The 22442-nt window shown below is 36.2% G+C and overlaps 1 protein-coding gene and 1 long non-coding RNA gene across 2 annotated transcripts; both read right to left on the bottom strand.

Annotated features, from left to right (window-relative positions):
* Window positions 1-1546: 1546 nt before the first annotated feature.
* LOC119073355 lies at window positions 1547-20984 on the bottom strand. Its single transcript, XR_005087033.1, has 3 exons — window positions 20530-20984; window positions 6926-6928; window positions 1547-1558 (listed from the first exon to the last, which is right to left on the bottom strand). It is a non-coding gene; the product is annotated as an uncharacterized LOC119073355 (long non-coding RNA).
* LOC119073346 (trypsin beta-like) lies at window positions 8523-10082 on the bottom strand. Its single transcript, XM_037178744.1, has 6 exons — window positions 10012-10082; window positions 9787-9953; window positions 9274-9716; window positions 9150-9182; window positions 8866-9098; window positions 8523-8807 (listed from the first exon to the last, which is right to left on the bottom strand). Exons 1-6 carry the CDS (start codon window positions 10063-10065, stop codon window positions 8688-8690), a joined length of 1050 nt encoding a protein of 349 aa, XP_037034639.1. The 5' UTR covers window positions 10066-10082; the 3' UTR covers window positions 8523-8687.
* Window positions 20985-22442: the final 1458 nt, after the last annotated feature.

Raw genomic sequence — 22442 nt, 5'->3', positions numbered from 1 at the left:
AATCACTTGGAATCTCAAAATCTAGGAATCGTCATTGTAGCAGGTTGGTAATGTCGAATATAACCCAAATCGATCGAAAAACTCTTGGGAAAAACTGATGGAAGCGGATCGAATACCAAAATCTAGGGACCATCAGTGGATCAGGTTGATTTCGTTGAAGTTGAGAAATGCCAGAGACATCAACTCGAGTCCTAAATTCAAGGACTATTATTACTCCACATATTAAAAATACTAAAAATCCATCACAGTGAGAGCCGTCGAATTCCAGTCGATATTTTTCTCGTATGAAATTTCCAGGTATTCCAGTGTGTTACTCTTTAGCAAGATCAATTTTAGATGTATCAGAATTTTGAAAGTCATCGACTTTCCCTGTCAATTAAGTGCTTTCCAGTCTATGATATTTTAATTGGTTGGTTTTAAATCTTGTACTTCAATTTTTTTAAACATGCATTTTACTATATAAGGGACCACCTTACCCAGAGCTTGGTATTATTTTTGCCGGTCGAATGCAAGGCATCATAGTATGTTACGTCACTGTTTGTAAATATTTGTTTAGACAAGTGTGAGGTTTGTGGAACGAGCCGAAGGCGAGTGGAGTAATCACACGTGCCTAAACAAGCATATACAAACAGTGACTTAACACATTTTACATGTTTGTGGACGGTAAGTGCATTTTCCCTGTCACAAACAGTGATGTAAAGTGCACTTTACCGTGCATAATCATGTAAAAATAATTTTGTTTTCATCCATAGAAGAATGATGTTTAGATACTAAGAAGAAATGTACTAGAGTTTTCTCATATTTTAGTACATTCTGTCATAAAATTACTGCTGTCACTGCGCTTATTTTCATGTGTACCAACTTCATATGGTGACATTTTTTCTGTGACAAATGTGAAGTTGGTTCACATGAAAATAAGTTGTAGAGAATTAAGTACTACGAAACTACCCACTTGTCCCATGGTCGCGTATGTAAGGAATACAACAACTAAAGGCCTCACCATCATTCCCTCAGCCAAACATTTTCTGTCTCCGACCGGCAATACAAAATCGAACGACAATTTTCATCATTTCCTCGTTCGTCAAATAATTCGTAAATATAGTTTCATTGTTTGAAATCCTAACTCCTGTTAGTGTAGAAGTAAGCTCATTTAAGAACTACAGAAATTTACCTTAGAGCACAGCTCTGCTACTAGCATGAACATAAGAAATATTTGGAGGCTAATGCTATCATAATAGGCGTTGCATTTCTTTCGTAAAGACAGGAGTCACAACACATGCAATCGTACAGGCTAAATTTGGAGGCTATTTTGACGTTGATAGAAAGAGTGTTTGAGCTAGTAGCAGTGCTTTGCTTAGAGTCAACTTTGTCTTGATTTTGTGAAGTCTGTTGTGAGGCCTTTTCTAATTTTTTTATGTCCATCTTCATTTCTCGTCACGAGAATCCATAGAACAGACGCATTTAGCATGAGTGTGACTTTAAATAGGGTACTGAAACTTGACAGTGTAGCACCCAACTGTGAAACACTGTAAAAAAGAATTTCATGTAAAATAGAGTACTTTCTGCAGCTGGCTACTATGATCACGTTTGTTTGAAGTGCGTTGATAGCACCCAAAAACCAAACTCGTTCAACACGGCTGTTTACATCCAAACACACTGCTTATGCGGCTTCATAGGGTTTCCATTTCATATAGTCACACACGGCAGTGGTAAGAGAGTATAATAGTGATTTCATGAGTGGGCAGCTGGAGCAATTTTAGACATTGGTTGACATTGCCTGTATAGTCCGCATCATATAAAAATGATGGATTATGGTCTTCGTCATATATTTGGATCGCTGAAAGTTGTTTGCACATGATAATGACCTGAATTAAGTGACTAGAGAGAGCGATTCTAATTTAGATCATGCATGCTGATAACTATACCCAGAACCAATCGAAAGTTAATGATCTTCTAATTGAAATGAAATGATGAGATTTTCAATGAATAATGTAACGACACAACCCCCCTTTATGATCCACAACCAAATATCCAACATTTTTTATTCATACGACATCGACGTGTTATCTCTTTTTCTTATCAGCCAGTATGCGAACTAACAAAAAATGACACGTATAGCTCCACCCCCGAAACTCATTTATTTGCTATTTCCACGCACTTTTCCTCATACATACAGTTCTATTAGATTGTTTTCTTATTTCGGTAAATTTTTTTTCTTTCAATGCGAGTTCGTTACAACAACATTCCCCACATTTCACTTTTCCTCCCTATCCCATAGACTTTCTTTAATAATTTATCTGTACCCCGCTGGGAAACGTTGGAATTATATTAACTATAACATTCCATTAAAGCCGATCGTAAACGATTGTGCGCAACAGAATCGACACCTGTTGATCATTTTCTCCTCATTCAATTTTCTTTCTACTAACTTTAAACAAAAAAAAACTCGTTCGCTTTTAGTGTCACTCCGACTGTCAATGATGAACGTTGCGGTGTTGACCTTATCGCTTTAATCCTTCTGCTTTCAGATTCTACGATTTACACGTAACTTTCCAACTGCACAAATATTGCTTCATGGTTTTGCATACCATTAATGAAATAAGGAAATAAATTAGATTCCAGTATCACTTAGCGCATCTAGAACATTCCCCCCCAAACACTGACTGATCAAATTCGCAAATTTTGATGAAATAAATTTATTTATCTGGAGATTAATTTTGTATTTGAGTTTATGTTATTCGAAAAGCAAAGCGACGGATAACATTTGTTTTTCAGCGTCTAACAAAATGTGACCGTTGGGAAATTTAGTTTAGGATTCTTTGCTTTCGGTACGGAAAAAAATTTGCTTTGTGGAAATGTTGCCATGAAAATGGATTTAAACGATTAGAGTTATTTATTGTTTTACAGCATCCGACATATTCAAGAAAGTTACGGGCGCAAGACATTGCGAAATTGCAATAGTAAACGAGGGAAGATTGCTGTATACTGAATGCAATGCGAGTGCAATTGAAAATGTCCATAACGTTTGAGTGATGCATAATTTATTGGTGAGCGTCCTTCAATAAAGGACTTCGGTTTCTGTAGATGGCTATAGTTAAAAATAAACAAAGGAACAATGGAATGTAGGCTTTTAGTTTACCATAAGCAATAAACATTGTAAAAAATATATCGAAAAGTCTAGTTACGCCTGGCTACTTTAGAAACTTCTTCAAGTTCGGATTTTTCGTTTGTAATATTATGAAGTACTAGATATTTCGTTCACATTTTTTTCATAGCACTTCATTCTCTGCAGCTTATTTTCATGTGAACCAACTTCATATTTTGTCTTTACAGAACAAATGTCACCGTATGAAGTTGGTTCACATGAAAATAAGCGCAGTGACAGCAGTAATTTTATGACAGAATGTACTAAAATATGGGAAAACTCTAGTACATTTCTTCTTAGTTTCTAAACAGCATTCTCATATTAACTTAAATCTAGTACTTCAAAGCCAATTTATATTGTATCAGTAACTGTTTTTTGTTTTTGTCTTTTCGGAAGAGCATCTTACAATAATAATTTGGAGAAAATAATTGGAAGAAAATCTTAAGCTAGTTGTTACTGAACTCACTTCTGGAAACTTTACTGTACATTCGGGGAAAGTGGTATTGTGTATGTGTATCTCTTGAGTCTTGAAGATTTATTCTAGAATACAGAAAGGATCCAGAAATTATCAGAATGGAACCCAGACACTAGGCAAGTTTTACTATAAAAATGCGTTTTTCAAAGAATTCAGTAAAATTTTTCTCAAAGTTTGGAACACTGAAAATAAGGTCTAGCCCTGCAAAAATGAATCTTTCCTTTTCGAACTGTTGCAAATCGTACTGAGCCTTCCAAAAATTTGCAATGCAAAAATGTCTACACCCGAAAGAATGGAGTGGAAAACAATGTCTAGATTAAGGACCATTCAAAAATTACGCACACAAAAAGGAACGCGGAATTGAGCGGAACAACAAGAAGTACCACTTCTATTTATCTGTCCTGATAAGTAAGTTTTGTCGTTTGTTCCTCAGCCTAAACTGTTAAAAAAGTAAACTTAACTCACGACAAAAGCGTCTCTACTCGAGTTAAGTGTAATGACATTTGATAAATCTGAATGTCAATTACACAATAATGGCCGGATTGAGGCAGAAATAAATGTTTTATTATTTAATGTCTTCAGTCGACGGTTTTAAGTTTTTGAAAGTGTCACGTTTTTTATTAGCTTAGAACTTCATTCAGAATGTGATTTTTATCCTCCACAATAATATGATCAAGACGAATGAATAATTCATAGTAACGAGACAGTAAAAAAGACAGAAAATTAATTTAACTTTTCCCGTATTTGGTTGGCTGCCACAAAACCGATTTGAACGGCACCGCATATAAATTAAATTACTTTTGCCGAGCTTATAAAGTATTTACCATATTAAACTCCATGAAAATTAAATAATATTCCCGTCTTTTCTGAAAAAAAGGACAATTGCAGTTCTTTAGATTCGATTTAAATATTTAATGCACTTTTCAAACAGAAACAAGTTCCCGCGCAACAAATCATTGAACGGTGTTAATCATGTGAATTGGAGCTCATTTGTTCTTAAATTATTTGGGCTACAGGCTAAGAATGAAATTAACAAGGTGAATCTGGAGAATAATATCACGAAATCCGAGAAATTACTGTGTAAAATCATCAAAGAAAATAATTGTACTGTGTTCACTGCAAGGTTCTGAAATAACAGGTTAAGACACTTACGAAGGCGGGTGAAACACAAATCTTGACAATTCAGACATATTCAGACATATATGGGTAATTCCAGCTAATTTGTGACTGTTCGAAATATTTTCACCAATTGAAATGCGATTTCGGCAAACTTTTTTTTCCTTGAAAGCTGTTGACAAGACGCGTCGTTTAAGCCCCATATTACGTCGGTGGCCAAAAATCTCGGGGAGATGCATGTGAAAATATTTCGAAAAGTCACAAACGTGTAACGCAACTAACCGCCGACTTTTGCGATTACACAAGTCCACTTCGCAGGCTAAAAATTACAATTCTTGTTGGTATGAAAGCACTGTGTCTCCTGAGTATTAGAAAATTTATAGACTGATTTGTTACCGCAAAACATAGCCAGCACAATTAACTTTATGACTCACAGTTAACGAAATTTGTAACGCAACTAACCATGGAATTACCCATATATTGTTTGAAAAGTCAACTTGAAAAAACATTTTCTTTTGTTAAGTTGAAATCGTCATATAAAAGTTTCCAAATCTAGTTGGCGCTACAGGAAAATTTTGATCACACCGCCTTCGTGATCAACTCGAAAGTGTCTCAGCCTGTTCTTTCAGAACCTTGGTTCACTGTGCTTCAGCATAGACGCTAAGTGGAGTGCTTTGGTGGATGCAGCCAACTCACCACAATACAAACGGCTCGATGTAAACAATCAGAATTGACACAAGTTATATTGAACCAGAGGTATTGTCATTGAGTTGGCTGCGTCCTTTCGAAACTCTAACAAGTCTTGTGCAAAGTCACAGCACTGCTACTAGCATGAACACTGTATTGACAAGTGTCAAATTTGGAGGCTTTAGTGATACGAGCGATCGCTTAAGATTGTTTGTATTATATGTTTAAACTCATACAACGAAAGCAAGTCATCTATCTGTACAACAGAAACGCAGTGCCTACTGTGATTTCATCAGCCTCCAAATATTTTCATGTGAGAAGCAGGGCTGTGGCAAAGTATATAAACTCTGAAGGCAATGCAAATACGCAGATCACTACTTTCACACGAAAAGATGTCGAGGTCAACATCAAGGCTGTAAACTTTGGGGAGATCACGCCATTTTATTAGATACGCGGGAACACACCACTTCTGAAGATTTTACAAATAAGAAAATTTCACCACATCGTCACGGCGACTAGAATCGTCAAAGTAGGTGAATTTTTGAATGAAATCCGCCATTTTATCGTCACCTGTGGTGTGTCACCCGCGTATCTGTATCTGCGTGACCTCCCCAAAGTTTACAGCCTTGGGCAACATAACAAAAAATGAATTCACCTAAAAGTTGGGATCCTTATTTTCCAATGTCAATATAGTGTGGAGGAAATGTCATATATAACCGAATCAGATGTACGGTGGCACGAAAGTTCGATACTAACGCCATCTGTTCCTAATGCTAATGATAGTGCTATACTAGGCACGTCTGAATATTTCTGTGAAAGATGTTGTCCGGGTTTGAACCACAATACTATACCAGAAAAAGACCGCAACCGAATTCAGTCTGTGCAAATACTTAATTCGTTTTGTACAAATAAACACAATAAAACATTCCCTTATACACCTCGTTCAACGGTTTTCCAATATAATACAATTCCGATAATCCTCATCATCCATGCAAATTTCCTTCCCATACATACTATCGAAATATATACAATATAGGCACTGTGTTTGTTCAACCGTTATACAATTTTATGTTATTTTAGGCAACGCGCTTTCGCACCCTTACAACATCAACAGGAACAAAGTGATACATACGAAATAATGTTTTGCAGCTTTTTGAACGGAACGTGTAGCATTAAAACTTCCATCATTAGAGGAAATGTTTTCCGAAAGATTAGCCAAGTGTAAACAAAGAAAACTCATATAATGTGACTCAGTGAGTGGCTTTATAATATTTGTCCGCAAGATTTTAATTAATGCTACGATAATTTATCAACAATTCCTTTTGGCTATGGTGTAACGTTAAAATCGGTTATGCTGTATACGAAAATGTAGTGGCACAGTTGCGCACCGAACCATCTATATATGAGTTTTAAACAAAAGTATTTGTTGGAGATTGTTTTTTATTGAAGCTAGAAGTGACGTTTTTTTTACAAAAAATGGGTTAACGATTAACTCTAAACACGAGCTTTCACTGGCCCAACAAAAAAGATTTAATCCATAGAGATCGGTTTTTTGTCAGAGAAATGATAACAGATGGCGTTGCTGCCGCCTCACCGGCTGCGCTTCAAATTTAGCATGAGTTAATAAATGGAAAAAAGTAAATTTTCTAAGTCATTTAGATAGAATTATTGTTATTAAGGCGGCAGCAACGCCATCTGTTATCATTTATCTGGTTTTCATATAAATATTGATGAAGTTATGTCCTTAGACTAAGTAGTGATAGACTGACCCTTCATACAAAAATTTGTTCGATCGCTGAAACAAAAGTAAATATGAAATGTCTAATGGTGTTAGTGAGTACCATGATTTACCAGAAAATTGGCGCCTTTACCTATTTAGTCTAAGGTTATGGATGAAATTTGCCAATTCGTATGACCTTGGCACACAGGGCCTAATATTTGATCAAAAATTATCAAAATTTGAATTTCACTAGATTACACCAATTTTCACTAAATTTCACCAATTTTCACTAATTTTCATTTATTCAGCGGAGCTATCAATTCGTTAGTCAGGATGCCAGTTCTCGTGAATTTAAGAATTTCTAACTTGACAGTTGTCACCTTAAAGCTTGATTTTTTCCAATTTTTGATTTCTCTCACAGTTGAGTGGAAATCATACTTAAAAATTAAAAATCGTATGGACCAGTAACTGTCAAGTTACGAATTCTGTTATTCACGAGAATCGGTGAACTGAGTTCCAAATTTAACTTGAAAGAGAATTTTACATAAAAAGTAGAGACAATTTTACAAGAGTTCTCAAAATTTCACCAACTTTCACTAAATTTCACTAATTACACAAATTTTCACTAATTTTTACAAATTCTCACCAATTTTCACAAAATTTCACCAATGTTCACTAAAATTCACTAATTTCCCAATTTTTTTTCTTATATTAGGCCCTGCTTGCACACAATATGTCTGAGAAACGAGCGCTTCCATCATATGTATGATAACAATTTTACAGATGAATCGAATCATACATTTTCTGTGAACATTTCCAGTTATTTTTCAAAAACTTTATACTCATTTTTACGTAAAAACTATGTTTACATCAAGCATGAAATAGTTCGTTACTGTCTTGCTATAACATTTTTTGTTGAGGCGTTTGGGAAGTTTGTATTTGAGCCGAAAGCGAGGAATATACCACACACGTCTAAACAAAAAAAGATCCCAGCAAGACAGTACTGTTTTAATCAATTTTGAGTAATGTGTTCAGTCGTCAATAAGAAATCAGTGAATAGGGAATGCAACCGGTAAATATGAAATAGGAAAATACTGAAAACCGCTGCATTTCCTTTCAGTGAAGCGGTGATATAATAAAGTGCTACCCCACCGATATCAGTTCTTTTGTAAGTGGAGACCTCATAATCCAAAGATATTCCACAAAGAATAATTAGACCCTGTATTGAACAGTGTCACTGTGTAGTCGATCCCTTCCAGTTTTGAACTCACTTTATATTGGTCATATATACATTTTCCGGCTCTCCTCACTTGATTATATTATATGATTTAGAGCGTGCAATAGGAAGCATAATAAGACTTTCAGATGTTCAAAGTACAAAAGTAACTGTCGGCAAATTGTTTATTCGTTAAAAGTTGATTATTACAGCCGTCGTTAGCAGGTTTCCGGCAACGTTAGGAATTGTAACGAAAAGACAAAAGGTTCAAAGGATAACGTTACAACTTGGAACTCTATAAAGTTATAACGTTAAAGAACCCTTGTCGTTAGACCTCGATTCCCGTTAGATCTTGGATCCAAGAAACATAATCGAAGACTATGGTGTAAGTACGAGGATCTTCCGGATTGCATTCCCACCAGTCTCCAACAACAGAAGCGATTCCAACCTGCACATTTAAGTAGTATTTAAGTTTGACCTTTGGATTGACGGATGATATGTTTTACCAGAACTGGTTCTTCTTGTTCGCCCTCAGACACTGATACACTCCTAACAATTGTCGCATCGAATGGCTTAATCTCGTCGGATTGAGTCTCATAATCTTCGGTTTCATCGTCTTCGGTTTCATCGTCTTCGATTCCATCATCTTCGGTTTCATCGTCTTCTTCTGATGCTGGTTCTACTACCGATAGTACTCCGTCGGGGTCTTCAGTCGTCGTCGTCGTGGTCGTCGTCGTTGGTGTTGTTGTTGTTGTCGTAGTTGTAGTTGTTGTGGTAGTTGTTGTTGTTGTCGTAGTTGTAGTGGTAGTCGTTGTTATCATACCTAAGAAAGAACCAGTACATAAATTTCTTTACCTAACATCATGTTATCATGATCATGATGAATAAATTTGTGAAAAAGGCTCTACTCTTACCGTCGCCAGTGTAAAAACCAGCACCATAGTCACCAGCACAGATGTTGGTAATCAATGAAGGTATTACCGGACTTGGAGCACCATTGGCACAAAATTGGGTTGTTAATGTCAAGCTTGGCCAATGTGCCGTGCAAACAGAATTGTCTACTGTGATAAGGTTTGCGACCAGCAACGTGTCACTAAATCCTGGGGCATTCGACTCTGTGAAACCAAATCCACCCAATGATCCTGCTAAACCTGCTGCGGGAGCTGATGTGGGTAAGGCTATTGCTCGAACAGCATCAGAAAAGACAATTCGATTAGCAAAAGGAAGAAACACAATCGCAATATCATTGTCCATCGTTGTCCGGTTGAAACCTTGATGAATAACAAATGATGTTGTAGTTACTGCTGTTAACGATGAGAGAGAGGTGCTGCCATAGCCAACACGTACGCTAGTAGCGCTGAACGAAAGAAATGATTTCAATAGAACTAGCAAAAGAAAATGGATTTAGTTCTGCTGCTGTAACATACTCAAAGAGTAGGTTTGCTCCGGTGACTATATGACGGTCGGAAACAATACTTCCACCGCCAAAATATCCATCGCCATTTTCGGTGATAGCGAACACTGCTGCTGCATGCTGGACTACTAATGGTGTTCCATTAATGACATGAGGAACGATTGCTTGTCGGGGAGCCGCCTTGAAAGTGACTACGGTGATTTTATAAAATTTTTAGCGAATATACTTAAACACTTACCAGCAATCCACTAAGAAAGAGTATAGAAAGTACTACCAGAGTAGTTGACTTCATACTGTCCACTAATTCGATTTGAATTGCTACTTTTCCTGCATCGGGCTATTTATTCAAAATTATTTATCTTTAACACTAATCTACGGCAGTCACTTGTTACGAATGTAATTAGAATTATAACAACCATGTAATCAGATCGGGAATCGTTGAAACGAACTTTGTGTGCGCATTGTTCTAATTATACCTGCTACGATTGCTATCTTCTTATAAGCCAGCGATACTTTAGGTAACTTGCGTAAAAAGCACGAGAAATTTGGACAAGGTCATTTATTGAATCACCATATGAAACACTCGTCGCTTTCTTCTAGCGTTGCATAACAGTATCACCCAAAAACCATTTGCAGTCGAAGTGTGACGCAAGTCCTTTTATCGACTTACGAAAGACGCAAAAAGAAATGCGTCACAAATGGCAAATGATTTCATATCAGCTTCATAGCTATTACCAATAATGACATTGTAATATGTCTCTGCTTCGCTGATTTCTTATTGACAACTGAGGCTCGGATCGGGTTCGGGTTGATCTGTTTCAATACACTAAATCTGAACACAAATTTCAGGTACGTCCAGAACTTGACCTAAAGCCGAAGTTTTCGATTTCGGGTTCATTCATTACCTGATCTGATTCGACGTGATTCCCGAACAAAACCTGACCCACCCTGGAAATTTTAGCTTTGGGCCAAAGTCAATGCTCTAAATCGATTCAAATCTACAGCTCGGCTGTCTGTCGTTTTTGTAAGTGTATAAAAGCATTTGCGTCACACTTTCACTGTAAGTAGTTTTTGGGCAATATCAGTTCTATTTCAAGTATTGAGTCATCTTCTCAATCGAATTTTAATTAAAACCTGTTCAGAACTGTACCAGTGTATCTGCTTCTTAAACTCAGCCGAAATACTAGACTGCTAGACACTTAAAATATACCAAATCAGCGACTAGGCTTAAAATGCACATAGATTTCAAACTTTTAGGCAAAATATAAATTGAATAGCTCGGCCAAATCTAACGCTATTTTGATGTGTTTGGGGAAAAGTTTGTGTATCTCCTTGGTCGCACGGACTTTTTATTCAATTTTTTAGTATGTGAGGACTTGCGCTAAGGTGCCTTACTAATTTATCGTCATGATACACAACGCAATTTTGTACTAATGTGGTAAACGCAAGTCAAAGGAGTCATTTGAACTAAAAATGTTGATTCTTACAATCCCCTCGCTGTCGCTAGATTTCTAGTTTCTAATTACAGTCAGACAAAAAAAGCTTCCCCTCATACCGTTCGAGTTTCCACCAAACAATTAGTAGGATGTACCTCGTCATAATATCTGCCATTAATTTTTTTTTCCTTCTCTCCATTCGCCGTGACCTTATTTTTGCAAGTTCTTTGATGTAGAAAGAAATTACATGAATTTAAAGAAAATTTCTTCCTTTTGTTGTAATTGGTGAGCCACGGGGAACAATTCAATCTACAATTTTTATGCAAAACGAATACAGTAAAGAAAACAAATTTGCCTGTCTCGTTAGCCTGTTTTTAGATGATTTTAATTAGAATCTTAGGTATACAATTCTTCGTCGGATATAGAGGGGACTGTGTGATATATAGCTGGGTCTCTGCAAATGCAGAGAGGAAAAAATAGGTTTTTGGTTATTTTCATTTTTTTCTTTAAATATTTCATCCAACAAGACAAAGGCTACGGGTGCTGTGGATAAATTGTTCTTTCACTTGTTTGGTGTAGCAAGCAAATGAAAATTTTTCACTTCAAAAAAGAGTCTTGTTTTGATATTATTATCATAATCCAACCGTGCTATTCTTTTCAATTTTCTCGGTTTTTTCTTCTTCTTTTCCCTCGGTTTTTTTGCTGCTGCTTTTGCTTTGTGTATTGAAATCATCATAATACGATTAAAAGAAATTACCTGCGGCACAAACAGCACTTTATTACACAGCACCAAGTGCCTGAGGCATTTTACGATGTATATTATGAAGTTCATGTTACCCACATTTAATATGTTCAGTTCTGCACAAAATCCAGACGATAATATTGTATAACAGAATCATGATAAGTTTAAGTGTTCAACATATCAACGTTGACTCCAAGAATGTGGGTCGCGCAGTAGACGTCATGTCATACGAAACATGGCTTTAGTCGACTTGCACAAACTTATATTGGTCCTAATTTAGTTTCATAAATGGACAATGTTTTTTCCGGTTAGAAAGCGATTTGTTTGAAAACCCTGAAATTCCACTGTCTCTGACGTTCATGAAAACAATGTAAAATTGACTTCCTGGTCATACATTTCCCAGTGGGTTTGCTGTGCAAGGGCTTAATTTCACTGTTACCAAAAATTTACGGAAAAAAATACCGGATACCGGAAGCAAAAATGGTACTCTAAATAGGGTACTGAAACTTGACAGTGCTCCACACAAAATTTTACACTGTAAAAAGAGTGGAGATAAAATTGCATACAAAAAGTACTCTATTTGGCAGCTGTCATTAATATCACTTTTGCTTGAAGTGCGTTGATTGAAGAGATTTTTTGTTTGTTCCACTGAAACGCGAATAAAAACATAGCTAACGCCGACCCGTACGAAACACCTATTTGTATCAAAAGCCTTTAATGTGAAACTCTTCATTTCTCTTACTTCATTTTCTTCTCTGCTGAAAAACTATTCTCCCTTTAAAATCACTTACATTACTTTGGGACCGGATAGAGTAGATGATTTTTATGTTTTGTAACCTTTGATTTTTGAAAAGATCGTTTTTTTACGGGCTGCATCATTGTGAGCAGCCTTTTTTTCGCATATTTAAATAAAAATAATTTCCTTACATTATCCACTCTTTGCCTTGTTATCATATACAACTAAATTTATTTATTTATTTATTTCGTCAATGGCATCCGCCCCCTGACTACTTGCATTTTTACTTTTACAATAAAAGAACAGAAAAAGATTATACATGTCAAGTTGAATGAAAAAAAATAGAACAAAAACATAAATAAAAACATTCACCAACGTCACATAGGAGTGAGTCACGTCTCGTTTGACCAATAACCAGAAAGTCGTCAATAGATCGTTTTCTGAGCCACCTGGAAATGAACGGTTAGTGGTTAGTGGGAGCCAGTCGACTAGACTGGCTCGATTCGGCACAAGTCGATAAGACTCGGAGTTAAGTCGTGAGACCACTTTTTAAAGTCGTGAGACCTAAATAACCTAATCGATACCGATTAGAAAAAGAACCATAGGTCCAGCATATTTGCAAGTGAAATGAAATCAGTCATGACATTTTGATCTTACCATTCAATTTGATTGGAATCTTCAACATTCTAACAGTCGTTTTGAATGAGTTCCGCGGCATACCCTGAAACCAAAGCTGTGAGAAACGGTTAAATTCCAAGCACATGTTATTTATTGGTTCATGGTAACCATACTTAGTCCTGTGTTCATCGACAATGAGTAGATCGTCAGCTCGAGTGGGACGAGGATTTAGAGTAATTCTTCTCGTTATTTCAAATGAATCAAGACCACCACTTAAAAGGTCAAAAGTAAACAATGCACAGGCATTTATCCTGCGTCTAGCAAGCGGTTCAATGTCGATGGAGCAACATCTGTCAATGTAAGGAGGAAGTTTATAGTTCTCGTCACGTCTCACTGATCGTCTGAGTGCAAACATCAAAAACTTCTTCTGAATCGATTCAATCCTATCAATGAAAGTTTCTTGATACGGGTGCCAAACGACCGAAGCATATTCCAGATACGAACGCACATGTGCGAAATATAAACTCTTCAAGGTTTTGACATTCTTAAACTCCTTACAAGTCCTGATGACAAAACCGAGCATCGAATAAGACTTAGCGATTACGTATTCGACGTGTTTACCAAAGGTCAGTTTTTCATCCATGAGAACTCCTAAGTCTTTCACCAGTTTCAAGCGAGTCACCACAGTATTGCCGGAGGCAATATAGACAGCCCCTTACGAAGACAAATTTCATAAATTCCTATTTAAACAGCTATATACCGCTATATTTACCTATATTTCACTGTAAATAAACATTTCACAGAGGAATATGCTATTATATAGCTCTATATGCCTGTATATAGCTCAATATAGCTGTATATACCTTTCAAACAAAAAAAAAATTCATGAAATTCGGTCAAAATTTACTCGAGATATTGTCAAAATACACCACGTTCACTGTACTTCCGAGTAGCCAGATAAGAGCTCACTCCAAGAGACCTAGCTCACGCTCCGGAGAACATAATTTCATAAAAAAATTTTCCCTGATTGGTACGGTCAATACCTATCTAATAAAGCTAAAACAGACGAAATATGTTCAAATGTGGCCGACCTACAAGCAAAAACTGCTTGCCGCCCTGTGCCTGTTCCACACCAAGGGGTCTAATCACGAGTCGGTCATCCGATTTCCATAAACTTTTTTTTTGTCGATCGGTATTGTAAATACCTTTTATTTGACGTATCACTTACAAGTTTAACGTTTAAATGTCCGGAGATATCTTCGAAAAACCGTAAAGCACTTATTGGGCCACAGCTCGGGAGGGGTCGATCCAAAATCACTCATCTTCGAACTTAGCCTGTCTTTTGACATTACCAAACGGGAAAAAAAGAATTTTCAAAATCGGATGCGTTTTACTCAAGTTATCGTGCAGACAGACAGACGGACAGACGGACATTTTTTTTCGCGGATTTGGCATCTCTAGACAACCTCAATAGGTTTCCCCTTACTCAGGGAGTCCAATTCGACGTGTTACAAACGTATGCGTAAACCTATAAGACCCCAGTACTTCGTACGGGTCTAAAAAAACACCTAATCCGAGACACTTTAAAAACGTTCTTCTTTTGCAGCCGGAAGCTTTTCTGTTACTTTTCATTACTAACAACATGGTAATATAAAGAAGATCATCAAAGCCCACTGAGACATTCTTTCGCCATGGGTGACTAAGATGCGCTGACCTCCGAGGGAAGAAATGTTAGAAATTTCATTGCGAGGGTTTTGTTCAACCGAGAAAATAGTATATTACAATACAAGGGAAGGAATTTCATATTTCGATATACGAAATATCAAATTATTTCCCGAGTGTAGTATGACGTTTTCCTTTACGAAGGACGGAAAGCCTTTTCCCTAGGGACGGAAAGTCCATTTTCCCTCCCTAGTAAAGGAAATGAAATTTACTACTTTTTTTTCCTAAGTCAACACAACGTTTTTCACAACAATGGCTAGCAAAGTTTCAGCTGAGGTGGGAAAATGGCTATTTTGTCGCCTGCGTTGTAAAAAAATTAACCTAGACTCCAGTACAACCCAGTAGAAATATGATTCGTTCAGGCTTAATGGAAAAGATTTTAGGACTAAAATAAGTCGAACAATTTAGTTTTTAGCACATCAGCTTCTAAACTTCATCTTAACTACATTTATTCAGGTGGTAAAAATGCAACGTAACCTTTGCATTTTACATATAAACGATTCTAGAAATAAAGGAATAAGGTGGTATTTTGACAGTGTCAACAAAGTGTATTGCCTAACGATCATAATACGACATCTTTCGTCACTGCACCTACTATCGAACAGTGATCGCTAAGAGAACATTAAATTGTTGTAAAGTTTTTGTTTTGTTTTTCGTCTCTGATGATCCTTTCGGCACATTATAAGCTCGTCCTACTCGGCTTCGTCTCGTTAAGACCAGATTAAGACTAGTCCTGAAAAATTCTACTTTTCGTCACTAGTGTCGAAATAGTTATTTATACAACCGAGTGATAAATAATTTTTTAGCCACTAGATGTGTAGATTGTCAATTGAGGGCGAATGCAACAGCGGATATATTAAAAACTAAATTTTTAACGTGTTTTGGTCCTTAAATACTAGACTATACATCAAACCGTGTTCTAGACTAAAAATTTTTCATTACAACAAAATCACACACACATCGGGGCGCAAAATTTAATAAAATGTCGATAAGTAATTAATTTCAAATTTATCAACCACTACCATCCAATGTTCGCATAGAGTCGATAAATATTTGACTTTATTAAATGACATTATTGTTGGTTTTGGGTGTACACAAGCCGGATAAATTCAACAACTGTGCCGGAGTAATTTTAATGTAAACAGCGCGATTGAATATTTTGGCTTATTATTATATACCACACTTTTTATGCCACAGCTCGTTACACCACAAACTAAGCTGGAGAAGAGATATGATTATGATGATAAATGCATGATTTATAGACCCTTCAAGCGTATCACTGATGAGTGGTTCGTGTTGTTTGTTGTTTAACAACAAGCGAAAATTAACAACTTTACTTTTCCTTCCAATAAAAATCGGTTTTATGTTTGCCAAACCGTCCAAACTTATTTTAGATATTTTTATCGGCCATATGTATCTGGTAAGCACTCTCAAAACACGAAAAACCGTGCCCAGAAGAGTAGGACATGAATGACCTTGGGTACATTGTATGGCTTATTTTTATTAACAAACATAGCTAACGCCGACCCGTACGAAACACCTATTCGTATCAAAAGCCTTTAATGTGAAACTCTTCATTTCTCTTACTTCATTTTCTTCTCTGCTGAAAAACTATTCTCCCTTTAAAATCACTTACATTATCCACTCTTTGCCTTGTTATCATATACAACTAAATTGCCGGAGGCAATATAGACAGCCCCGTACGAAGACAAATTTCATAAATTCCTATTTAAACAGCTATATACCGCTATATTTAACTATATTTCACTATAAATAAACATTTTACAGATAAATATGCTATTATATAGCTCTATATGCCTGTATATAGCTCAATATAGCTGTATATAGGTATATATAGATGTCCGTATATGGAATCCCTGAAACCCCACACACATAACAAATTATTTCCATGTTAACAAAAACTCTCTAAGTATCATTTTTCCCAAGATATTTCTATTTTACTAAAATCCAATATGGCCGCCGGCAGCCATTTTGTTAGGAGACCGGAAATAGTACCGACGCTTTACATTCGTTAATACCTTTCAAACAAAAAAAAATTCATGAAACTCGGTCAAAATTTACTCGAGATATTGTCAAAATACACCACGTTCACTGTACTTCCGAGTAGCCAGATAAGAGCTCACTCCAAGAGACCTAGCTCACGCTCCGGAGAACATAATTTCATAAATTTTTTTTCCCTGATTGGTACGGTCAATACCTATCTAATAAAGCTAAAACAGACGAAATATGTTCAAATGTGGCCGACCTACAAGCAAAAACTGCTTGCCGCCCTGTGCCTGTTCCACACCAAGGGGTCTAACTCACGAGTCGGTCATCCGATTTCCATAAACTTTTTTTTTGTCGATCGGTATTGTAAATACCTTTTATTTGACGTATCACTTACAAGTTTAACGTTTAAATGTCCGGAGATATCTTCGAAAAACCGTAAAGCACTTATTGGGCCACAGCTCGGGAGGGGTCGATCCAAAATCACTCATCTTCGAACTTAGCCTGTCTTTTGACATTACCAAAAGGGAAAAAAAAAGAATTTTCAAAATCGGATGCGTTTTACTCAAGTTATCGTGCAGACGGACAGACGGACATTTTTTTTTTCGCGGATTTGGCATCTCTAGACAACCACAATAGGTTTCCCCTTACTCAGGAAGTCCAATTCGACGTGTTACAAACGTATGCGTAAACCTATAAGACCCCAGTACTTCGTACGGGTCTAAAAACGAGTGGACCAGCTGAAAAACAACAGTAAATTCACGTCTGAATTTGACTTACGATGATCTCAAATTTCAGTAAACACTCAATAACCCAATGAAAGTAAATAGATAGGTATGGCCAAATTTCCACTAGACATAAGTTCGTTTGAGGTGGCGTCATGCAAATCCGTATGTGCTCCGACTTGTATGGACTGGCCATACCTACTTATCTACTTTCATTGCAATAACCCGGCCTGCACAGGGCACATTGTGTAAAAGTAATTTTGGCTGAAGCTTCAATCGTCAATACCAATAGCTGTAGAAGGAAGTTTAGTACTCATGCCCAACAAAAGCTCAATTTGACTTCAGTTTAAAATTCTATTCCAATGCTCGGCTCAAAGATGCATTACAGTGATTACAGTAAATTTACGCATTGTTCATCAAATACGAATGGTGTGACGACCCCTAGAATATACCAATTTCTTCCGTTTTAAAATCGATCGGTTCCAGCACATTTTCACAATTTCTTCTTTGTGTGTACCGTTACTTTGACATCTACCATTCACGCAAACATATCCACCAGGGCAACGTTTCGGTACGGAATGATTATCTCGTCGAACAATCGAGTGGACACTCACTAATGTATCTATTTGATTGTAAGGTTCAGATAGTTCAGCTGCAGCTTTTGGCCAAACTGCGGTCAGAATTTGCAACAGGAAGACAAGTAGATAAAATAAGTTCATGTTCGAATCTGCAAATAAAATCACATTTTTGTTATCGCACCTTGGGCTACAAACCTATTTCTTTCAGTTATTCAGTTCTTACAGTATGAACTTAAGCAAGGAGTAAAAATTATTCAACCGTTGCACATCTAAAGATATAAATCGAACTGACAGAGAGTCCGTATCAGCACTGTTGCAACGGATGAAATTGAGGAAATAAATGGATGGAATTACGTCTAAAACTGTTGATAAAACCATCAATTTAGTTGCACTTATGCTCTAGTTAATGGAATATAATTCAATTTGATACTTTGCTGTTTCATTTTATTGGCAGTATACAATGAACTTGAACATTAATATTTAGTTGGAATAAGTGATGCACCACGTTTTGTGTTGTTAAGACGCAGGTTCGGCAACAACTGATTAATTCGCTTAAGGCCAGGTGACGGGGTTTACTATCGCACAATGTTTTCATAATGTACATAAGGCCAACTCCCGTCAGCATTTAACGGAGCTGATAAATATAGTTAATCTATTCACGCCGTAAGTGCGCCGAAGATTTAAATATTTTCAACTGACAGTTGCACTTGATATGCGGCGTGAATGGTAAAATTCGATTAAATTTATCGATCATTAAGAGGCATCAGCACTTTTTCCTACCACAAAACCCGAAAAAACGACCCGAAAACTGTTGATGTATCTCTTAGAAAGTCATATAAAATGATTCGAATATGCTTCGGAAAGGTAATACGGACTTTCGCCGTTGGAATTGCGGTCTTACAATTTCCAGAAATTGAAATTTTTTTAATAAAATAATGAAATTAAAGTACCTCTGTTTTGAGCTAAAATTTTCACAAAACTGCTCACTTTCCTGACAACACCAAAAATATTACAACACAAGAGCCTATTATATGAAAAACTGCCACTGATTCGGTTGGAATTGCGGTCACAAATTTTTAAAATAAATCTTTAAATTTCACAAATGTTAAAAAACAAACTGCAATAGGTTTAAGCATTATCAAAATATAATAAAATGGCGTCACACTAAATCGAATCATTTCCGAAAAATGATTTCAAAAATGATGTCATTTCGATTAAAATGCTACGTTCAGTAAAGGGGACATATGGGCAACAAATTTTTGATCTAAATAACAAAATGAATTTTTGATAATTTAAACGATTTCAGCCTTTATTATGCGCTGATTACCAGTGCATACATTGTAGAAGTTGATTTCAGCAAATAAGTAACAGAAAATCTACATATTTAAGTCAAAATTTTGTGTGTTCAAATTTAAATTATTGCGCTTTTCCGAATTTCCTAGTTGTTTTGAGTTGTGATCGTTGGATGGAGCAAGTATCAATTGTTAAGAAGAATCATGTTGGAGTGTGTCTTAGGAGGAACAATTATGCCTCTTAAATTTACTGTAGCTCTGACCGCTCTGACACTCCTTTTTTGATCGGATCAATTTAAATTTGATTGGTTAAATTTAGCAGCGTTGACAGGAGCTATTGAAATTCGATCTATTGACTAAGTCTTGATTTCCATTTACCGAAAAAGTACTCAGTGTAAGAGACAAATTGAAGCGTTTACGGCTGTCGCACTGAGCACTTTTTGTTGAGTTGCAACCATACTTACGTCTATAGAAGTAGATGATTAGGTTAATTTTGAACGACCTGAATTTGACCTGTTCCGAGTGTAGATTTCAATAAACTCGGTGCATATACCCAGCGCAGAGCCCGTGGGAAGTACAAATCAAAGTACGGTACCAAATACAATGACATTTTTCAAACCAACTAAGAATGAAAGTAATGCGACCCTTCAGCGGACCTTACCTTCCATCAAGTGTATGATTGAAGGAATATCGGAAACGTATTTTAACTCTGACATAATCCCCATAGTCTTATAAGATTGTAGGCGTTATATTGGCGCAGTACTTTAATTCACCCGAAAAGATCCCGTTTATTTAAGCGAATTTTCATTATCATTATCTCGATGTTTTCATTATTATATTTTGGTCACGTTGGTAATTAAACGCGCGTTTTTTTTTTAATTCTTTTCAACTGTTCGGCACACCAATGGGTTGTGATTTTCGCCATCTTGTTTTTGGCAAAAATTGCATGTATGTAGAAAGACTAACAGATGACGCTAGGAGTAACTCTATGATAAATTTGAATATTTGTATGGAGGATGTGAGATTTTTCTGAATCTAAAAGTTTTGGAGTGCGGAAATCAAAGTTTTTGATTTTTCTTGTTAAAATTAAAATGTTTTCTGTCGTATAAAAATAGTTCCGCATGAAATTTCAAGAAAAAATAATTATTCACTGGAACTATTTTTAAACGATGCAGAACGTTTTATTTATAACGAGAAAAATCAAAAACCTCCATTTCCGTACTCCAAAATTTTTAAATTCAGAAAAATCTTACATCCTCCATACAAATATTCAAATTTATCATAGAGTTACTCGCAACGCCATCTGATTTCCCCTGATTTCCCCTCTCGTTGAACGAAACTATATCACAACCCATTCTATTAACATTTACATTTTCGTTCATAGAGCATGCATGCTATAACGACCCTGTACATAAATCTCTTCCTTTTTAAAAGATATCGGTTTGAACAAATTTTCACAATCACGGGTTTGGATGTACCGTGACTTTGACATCTTCCGTTTATGCAAACATATCCACCAGGGCAGCGTTTCGGCGTGTTTCGGTAATTATCTCGTCGACCAATTGAATGGAATGTGACTATTGCATCCATTTGATTGAGAGGATCAAGTGGTTGAGCTACATCTTGTGACCAAACAGTAGTGGCCAGAAGTTGCAACAGTAGACCGAGCAGACGAAATAAATTCATGTTCGAATCTGAAATTAAAATATATTTCTTGTTATATCACCTCGGGCTACAGACCGCACGGATAAAATCACTTCTCATTATTCAATTTTTGTTAAAGTTTGGACATAAAGTGAAGCGTAAAAATTGCGTTACACATTTAAAGACTTAAGACAAACTAATTTCAACCGATAAACATCATCAATTTAGAAGCATTCAGGTCTGTGACGTCAACTCGAATTAACCCAATACACACAGTGATCGAATCCACTATTTGTAAAGTGTTTGTTTGCATAAAATACAATGGTACTTTGTAGTATAAGATGCCTTATGGTGATTCGTGCTATTAACAAAATTTTCGAACTTGGAGAAACATGCTTGAAAGGGGCTGTCCATAAAGACGTTCGTACTTTGGTAAGAAATTCCCACCTCCACTAAGTCCAGGTTTCTTTTATAACTTGAACATTTTTTGTTCGGTTTGGGGACTAATATCTTCCCCCTAAATCGGGACGTTTTTTGTGGACACCTTCACAAACTTCAAATTTCATGCACAATATGTCAACGACATAGCAGGAAACACGATGAGTTTTATTATTGCTTTCACCGTAATTGGTTTGATTGTTTGAGCAACATTTCAGTTTTCCCATTAATTTAATTGAATAAATTTAACGAATTTGTTGTTCCAGTGTGTTCCTCAATTTAACTTGTGTGACGTAACACATCACTTTCAACCAGGGCCTACTTTTTGGAAACAAATTTCTTGAATTTCTTGAAATTTCTCGAATTTCTTAAAATTTCTCGAATTCGAGAAATTCGAGTGACTTCAAGAAACTTGAGAAATTAGTTTCTTGAAATTTCTTGAATTTCTCGAAGTTTCCCGAATTTCTTGAATTTTCTGGAATTTCTTGAAATTTCTCGAATTCGAGAAATTCAAGAAACTTTGAGAAATTCAAGAAATATTTCTCGAAATTTCTTGAATTTCTCGAAGTTTCTTGAATTTCTCAAAGTTTCTTGAATTTCTCGATTTTCTCTAAAAGTTTCTAAAAAGTAGGCCCTGCTTTCAACGATGATCACTATCATTGTAGTATAGGTTTCTTCCAAGGCCATTCAAAATGTCAATCGTCATTCACAGAGAAGCCGACACAACCTCA

The sequence above is a fragment of the Bradysia coprophila genome, chromosome II (genome assembly GCF_014529535.1).
Source record: "Bradysia coprophila strain Holo2 chromosome II, BU_Bcop_v1, whole genome shotgun sequence".
Classification (NCBI taxonomy): Eukaryota; Metazoa; Arthropoda; class Insecta; order Diptera; family Sciaridae; genus Bradysia; species Bradysia coprophila.
The sequence above is the reverse complement of the archived record's forward strand: the minus strand, read 5'-3'. Positions and strand labels throughout refer to the sequence as shown.